At 35.6% G+C, this 8,008-nt stretch overlaps 1 protein-coding gene and 1 long non-coding RNA gene across 2 annotated transcripts; one reads left to right on the forward strand and one right to left on the reverse strand.

The window, feature by feature from the left end:
- Positions 1-389: 389 nt before the first annotated feature.
- On the reverse strand, positions 390-1,789 carry LOC131067781 (protein LURP-one-related 5-like). The gene is made up of 3 exons (XM_058002933.2): positions 1,445-1,789; positions 667-891; positions 390-533 (listed from the first exon to the last, which is right to left on the reverse strand). Exons 1-3 carry the CDS (start codon positions 1,787-1,789, stop codon positions 390-392), a joined length of 714 nt encoding a protein of 237 aa, XP_057858916.2.
- A 1,448-nt stretch (positions 1,790-3,237) lies between these two features.
- Positions 3,238-5,124, forward strand: LOC131067775 (uncharacterized). Its single transcript, XR_009111871.2, has 4 exons — positions 3,238-3,514; positions 3,794-4,426; positions 4,546-4,703; positions 4,828-5,124. It is a non-coding gene; the product is annotated as an uncharacterized LOC131067775 (long non-coding RNA).
- Positions 5,125-8,008: the final 2,884 nt, after the last annotated feature.

The raw sequence follows: 8,008 nt of genomic DNA on the forward strand, positions 1-8,008 counted from the left end.
TTCTTGTGCAACACAATATGATAACACCAGATAAATAAAAATATCTCCGAACATTTATATTACTATTCCCTTAACAAATGGAGAGAATTGCCCAAATCCCTATACAGAGAAAATCTAATGGTGATCCAATTACACCATGCAAACTTAGAGTTGGAACCACTATTGCTATCATGAAGGATGATTTTCTTATCAAATTACTATAAATCTCATTGTTCAGCACCTTCTTGTGTTTCTGTAAACTCTCTTTTATATCTATATAATCCTAAACTTCAGCTTTATTCAATTAAAAATGCATTGACACAAAGCTGATCTTTAAGTTGCAAAAGCTCCAACATAAGTTTAGTCATGAGCTCTTGAAATCAGATTAGTTTAGTCATGTGATGTGAGCTTCAGATGGAGTCATGTTCTCTACTCATCTGATGGAGAATGACGATCAAAGCCATCATAAAAGCCTGGTCTATGCCAGCTTTCACTACAACATTGAAAACATCTTTTGACAACATTACATCTGATGCTGCAAATTTCCTCTTCACCTGAAAAGTAAAGTGCAATACAATTCATTAACTCATTTTTCATGCCTGCAAATGAATAAAGTAGAAAACTCGTTTTTCCTGCCTGCATATGAATAAAGTAAAAATTAGAGATAAAGGACAAAGGCAAGCGTACCTCTGCAACTAAAGTACCAACGCCGTTGTATATGCTACAATGTCGCTCACTGTAATTCCCCAAAACTTTATAGTCAGAGTGTTTCTTTCCTCTGGTGGAGCCCACAAGGGCCTCCGCAACTTCATTTTTACTAAACATTGATGATTTTCTCACCCTGAAAATGGCCTTCTGGCCATCGCATGCCTCTCCATGGAATCCATACCAACGATGGAGAATTCTAAAAGCCTGCTAGAAGAATAAGAAAAGATTTAAGATTTTGATTCAAAATCACGTAAACAAAAAACAGAATCATTTATAGAGCTCCATTTCTGATGACAGAGTTTGATTCAAAACATCAAGGAAAAATAGGAACAGTCAAATTTAGGAACATCAGTAAAAATTATCTGTCTGTAACAATTTTCTTATCAGTAACATTATTTGAAAAATTATGTCTGCAACGATTTTCATAAAATTTCTAGAGGTATAATTGGATTCTTTCTTGAATGATTTTGATGGACTAGAATGGAAAGAATTTCTAATAAAAAAAATGTTTATTCAATATGTTATAATCTGTTAAAATCGTGTTAAGAGCCGAGACACTGATATCTATGTAACCCAATCGACTTCAATAAACCAAAAAAAAAAGAAAAGAAGAAGAGACTTTACCTTGCCATGCAATCTTAGAGAGCAGAGATATCAATATCTATATAACTCAACTAATATCCAAAACAAAAAGTGATTTTACCTTACGATATAATATAATATTTAAAAAGAGATGTTGATATCTATATAGGTTTACCTTGTGGTGCAATGTTAAGAGAGGCTTTCCCAGAGGGTCCATGAGAATCAATTTGTTTGTTGAACTGAGATCCCTTCCATCCACCCTGAAAGCGATCTGACCAGTGCATGAGTTGGTCACAATGAATCCCCCTCTACTGAAAACAAGATCCTTCTTTCTCACAGTCAGAACAGTGACTGAGGAGGAGCAAAACTCTTCACCCACAACAGGAGAAAACATAGAAACTTCTGTATTCTGCACAGAGCTTTTAAAAGGGCTCTGGTAATTTAGAGCTGCAGAGAAAGCAAGCTGATGAATTACTGCGGTGGTGGTCAAGTCTGTCAGCTTGATGAATTGAATCGTCATCTTCTTCTCTGGGTAAGATGATTCGAGAGACAAAAAGATTTCACAACAAACACAGTGGCAGCATGGCATATAATGCAGTTCGAATCTCCTGCACTACGGTGATGCAGATGATTTCATTACTAATCTTGCAAAATTGCCTTTGAGAATTCCATTGTTTTGTAGTAGAGAGCTACTGAAACCCTATAAAGAGAAAGTATATATTCCCTGTAAAAAGTATATACCTAAAGGACAGTACATGAGGAATTGGGTATTAATGTAGCCAAACCCATCTACGATAAATCGGGCCAAGTTTGGGACTGCCGCCTGGTTATACAAGGAACGCGTATATGCTGAATATCCCATTAAAATAATGTGATTTAAGAATATATATAAGGGGATTTATATTGAGGATATCTCATTAAGGGAGGATGTTGAATCAAGATCATATTGAGAAATATCTATTTTAATGTTTTCTTCTATGATATTTTATTCTGTTGTCAGTCTTTGTTGATACTTTGTGTGATGTGCCATCTAACTCTTCTTCAATCCTTCTTCCCATCTCTTTATATTCTCTTTGATCCACAACAATTCATTTTTTTAATTCTGAGCTTTCTGACATCTTAATGATGGAAACCTTGACGTAAATAAAAATCACACAATTGAAATCTAGAAACAGCACACAACAACATAATAAATTGTAGAAAACAAAAGAAATGAGAAAAAAAAATTTCACACTTTTTAAAATTGATATCCATTCCTTAATGCATATTGTTTGTAGCCACCGGCAATGAAGGGTTTAGCATAGGCATCTAACGGATTCAAAAACTATCCTGCCACCAAACGTTTATGACGGTTTTTATCTTTAACTCCACGGTTTGAAACTACTTCATTTACCTTTGACTTTTCGCTAAACAAGCAAAGATATTACAATTTAAAAGGAACTTTTTAAAAAACAATAAATTGGACCCAACATATTACACATGACCTAATGTTGCATCAAATATCAACATTTATCTTATGATAACATTAAGGGACCATAAAAACAGGGGCAGCCATAGATACTAGGGGAGCTCCAGTTTCACTTGTGTTGGACCACGTGAAGCTGGCAAAAAATCTGATTGCTTACCTAGATTTATATTAGGTTACACCATTTTCGAAGAGTTTGCTCACTGTTCTCTCTATTTACGAAAAGACTCGTTAGAAGTGTTCTCTCTATCATACATGAATTGGGATCAACACAGCAATCACAATAATAAAATCCAGATGGAGATTTGCTCGTATTTAGTAAGGAACGGATTCAAAGGTGAACAACCTTGCTTTTGGTTTGCCAATTCCCAATCTTCATTTATGTATTTTATTGCTTTTGTTTCTCGGCTTTCGTGGAGGATTGATTACATTTCCAAGAGATATATTTCATCTGTGAGTTTCGAGAACACTTTAACCTTTAGACGGTGACTGGAGATTATTAAATAAATCCACACAGTGCTCACAGCAATCAAACCGCTGGTACAAATAACACTCAGCAGGGAAATATCTGAAACAAAGATCTGTCAGAGTGGGCAATCTCTCATTCTTTGAGAGTACAGAATAAACAGACAAATTTTCAGTATGTACAGTTGATAAAATGGCCAGTGGATTGAATACTAACACTTCAATTTCCTATGAAATCGAGTGGTACTGGCTCGAGTTAATATATTGACCTACTGTTTTGTGTTCAGCAACCTACATCACAAGGACAGAAACTACGTACTTATTTGCAACTTTGTTTGATTTAAAAATTGTCGTTGCTTGATCCGCTAGTTAGGAAATGCTTATTAGTCCCTGCCTATCTAGGCGGGAACTAATGTTTTCATTGTGCTGTTTTGCTATTAATCCACTGCTCAGGAATCGTGTGCAAACTTTTATCCTATGGTCTGTTAGAATTTTTTTATATAAATTGATTTTCTGCTCTTTCGTTCTATTTTTTGATTGGCTAATGTTAATTTTCCTGATTGTTTTTTTTAATTTCTGGCTTTGAAAATTTAGGAAAAAGTATTCTGGCAACGAAAAAATGGAGGCAAAATGTTCAGTGCTCCCATGGAAATGTCCTTGCTGGTGGGTACGTGGCAGTCTGCGAGGTCATTCATACTGAAACGTGTCTTGATTACGCTTCCACATTTTGTGTTCATGCATCCCAGACAGCTAAATTGTAATTTTTCCCCAAGAAGAGAATAGCCAAAAATCTGGGGAGCTGAATGCATTCCAGTTTTCGGCCTTGAGTGATCTAAATCTCGATATTATCTGTTAGAATGCTCCCAGCCATGAAAATGATAATGGAAAGCTAGACATTTGTGTTTATTTTATTTGTTTATGACATTTTGTTCTCTCCTCTGTTATTCTAATGAAATGTATATGAAGAAAATATTTATGAATCTATATTCCACCTTAGCCATAAACACTCCTTTCAGTTAATAGAGAGAATTAAGTGCATATGAAATTGTTGCACCCTTTCATTCCAGACGAATTTCTGTATCTTGTCATAGGGAAAGGACAACCGACAATGAATTGATACACAAATAGGATGTTTTCTCATTTGGTGTCATGCTCCTTGAGTTGATTACTGGTCGTAGGCCAATAGATACAACTCCATCATTTACTGAAGATAATCTAGTAGATTGGGTTAGTAGCACAGCTGTGATTATAATGTATAATGTAATACCATTACTGACAAAAATCTTGTGCCAATTTATCAAATATCCATGGTTTGAAACTGATATGAGAATTTATCTTTGTGCAAGCTTGACCCACCCTTACTCGAGCACTTGAAGATGGCAATGTTGATGAACTTGTAGATCGCCAGTTGCAGAACTATAATTCAAATGAGATGATGCAACTGGTTGCATGTGCAGCCTCTTGTGTTCGATATTCTGCAAGCAGACGCCCTCCTATGGCACGGGTATGTTATCTATATCTAGTGGGTTATAATTTTTCAAGCTTTGAATTATACTCTGTGTGCAACATGTTTGTATTTCAATGCTATTGTATTGAGTGCCTGGTCTGAAAGTAGCCATGTTTTCCAGATGGTTCGAGCCTTGGAAGGTGATGTTTCTCTTGATGATCTAAATGAGGGAATGAAACCAGGGCATAGCGTATAGATCATATGGAAGCACACACTATGATTCTAGCCAATATCTTCTTAAAGCTTTTCATTGTTTTGGCTTATCTTCTTAAAGCTTTTCATTATTTTGGCTTATTCTATAAAATTTTAAGCAGAGCATTGCAATTGGATGTCCAAAATTTCCTAGACCTCATTGGCTTGATTACAGAACATTGTGAAAAAAGGCCGAAGGTTTAGTACATTGTCGCTGTATTTCCCTCATTGAAAGCATGAATGACAAAAAAATTATATCGAATCTCTTTTTTAGCATTGTGTTTGGTTAATTCAGCTCGTATATTTTTCTTTCTGAATATATGCACTCAATTTACCTAGTTATGTTCTGGCATTCGTTTCTATTGAAGAGTTATGAATCAGAATTGATTACGGATATAAATATTTATAACTACCAGTATGTCTCTTATCACCTTTAGACTCAAACAGAGAGGACAATGCAGGCTTTTACTGGAATTTGTCTTCCTCCAAATGGTCTGCTTGTTCGAATGTCACAACCAACTTGTCAAAGAATCATTTCATATTGTCACCGTCCGTGTATGGTTTACTGTCCTCAATAATCTTGATTGTCCTCTATTAAGAGGACTATCATTTGCCTTTGCAATTGTTGACTTCTACTTCCGTCCAATCTCGTCCTTCTGCAGCGGCTTCAACACTTTTGTTTTCTTCACACCAGTGATCAGTCTTATTTTTTACAATAGCTTATACATCTGCACTATTCACCTTTCGCATATTCAAATCTTCATGCCCGTAACATTACATATGTTGACATTTCTGACTTTCAAAACAACTGTTGCTAAACAAAAAGATCTCGTTTTGCCTGGCAATCAGTATCTCCTTTGGCTCTTGCAACTGAAACCTTGACTTTGGCATTTTGACTTGGCAATTTCCACATTTTCTGCTTTGGCGCTTTTGCAATTTCTGTGACATCTCCTTTTAGCAATTCTTTGTCATTTCATAGCGGCAAAACATTAAACAATAAACACTTTTTCTTCTAACAGTAAGACTTGATCTCTGACTGCACAACTCTCTGTCTCCACTACTTTCAACAAATGGTAAGTTCCTTCTGACTGCTGCAGCTGCTCAAATAAATATTTCTTGACAACTGCTAGAATGGCCCATAATCCTCTACTTCTAGTAAGCATGACCGACGTGGCTCTGATACCACTGTTAGAAATGAAACAAAACAAAATAAAACACAAAAACAGAGTATGGAGAAAAACAGAGCAGCACATAAGGAAGACAAATTTTTATTTATCAGATCATATTTTCATTCTTCCTTTCATGCATCAAAATGATTACAAAATGTCTCTTTTAATGGAGGTCTTAGATGTTTCTAGAATGGTCAGGAGGTAGATGGAAACCTCCAGAATTTTGCATATAAAATAATGTTTTTAACACTATAGAAGGTACGGTGGACAGGTTAGAGTAGATGTTGAAAACAAATCCAAATCCTGCTAATTCTGTAAACACTTCCGCATACAGAGCATGTGGATGGGGGTAGGTGAGATTAGACTCCAACAGCAATTTATCAAGTTGCAATCACAATCACAATGATTCTTCATTTTCTTCATTTTTTGTATTGCCTTTAGTCTGCTAAGCATTAGTTGTTTGCATCACCCGTGTTCTAGTTATCTGAAAAAGAATGTGAATCAACTAGAGGAAAGCTTGTAACTGCAATTTCTGCCTCATTGTAAACCTGAAAAATTCATTTCTCCTTCAGCTACTATGTTGCTTCTAAGTTTCCAAGTTTGGTTACGATACTTTCCTAGAACAAAAGGCAACATTCTTTACAAAAGTCCCTGCATTCTTTGCGAAAGGCAGGGACTCCAGCTGCATCCCAGCTCTTTTTCATTACCTTTTTTATTATAATTAAGTTTTTTTTTTTCAAATTGTCAATATTTATATTTAAAGATAGAATAAAAGTATATATATTCAAACAAATGGTGGATGCATATGAAATCGTACTTTTAGAATTGAAATCTTTCATTATCTTTGTATTTATCTTTATTTCTGTTTTCATTCTTGGGTGGAGAAATAGCCAAAGTTAGGCCAAAAACCGTTTAGAGAAGTCACTAGAATATTAAATTATAACATCTTTCTAAAAATTCTATTGTATATTTTTTCTTTTTTTTTTTCTTTTTTTTCATTAAAAAGGGGTAAATATTTATTCAAACACAAAAGAAATAACAAAGAACGGGTATTAAACAACCATGTCAATCTCAACTAGGTGGTCTAACTTTTGAGATAGATCTGGGGTAATTGACCCCTATCCACAATGTTCCACTTGTATATTTGATCAGAGGCCCATTTAGCCAGACAGTCTTCAACTCCATTCCATTCTCTAGGGATATGACTGAAAGTCACAAAATTCCCTGGAAACACACAAATGAAGAATTTCTTTAATAACCAAAGCTAAATGCCAGCATACATCATCTAACCTCTACCTATTAAACAAAGTCACCACCACCTGAGAATCAGATTTGCAGATGATCTTTCTCCACCCAAGTTCGCAACTACGTTCTACAGCATAAAGAATGGCAAGAGACTCCATCAAATTGTTAGAATGCATGCCCTTAGAGACAGAAAAGATAATTGAACAATACCAGAGCTATCTCGCCCAACTCCAACAATACTAGCATGACCAAGATTTCCACGAGAAGAACCATCAGTCTTGATTTTCATAACTCTCTAAGGAGGAGGGCACCAATGACCCTCCCTATTCATCTTCCGAAGAGGGCGTCGACATCTATTTCGCATGACCTATCCAACAAACCTTGAAACATCTCCTTGAGGAGGAAAGTTGAGGCGATTGCAAAAACCAACATCTCCTAGATCCACTTGTTCACCCAAGTCACACCTTGCAGAAATAGTTTCACCAAGAGAATGAAGAATTTTCCACCAAACATTTTGGACAACCATATTGACATTTTGAAAAGTCTTGCAATTTCTCTCCATCCAAATATGTTAAATAATGAAGGTAGATCCTAGAGCCCAAACAACTTGAAGAAAATAAATCTTAACCAGGGCCTTGGCCCAACGAGCAAAAAATTTAGCCAAAGAAGAGACATGCCAGCAAGCCTAATTCCAAA

Source organism: Cryptomeria japonica, chromosome 3 (assembly GCF_030272615.1).
Source record: "Cryptomeria japonica chromosome 3, Sugi_1.0, whole genome shotgun sequence".
NCBI classification, from domain to species: Eukaryota; Viridiplantae; Streptophyta; class Pinopsida; order Cupressales; family Cupressaceae; genus Cryptomeria; species Cryptomeria japonica.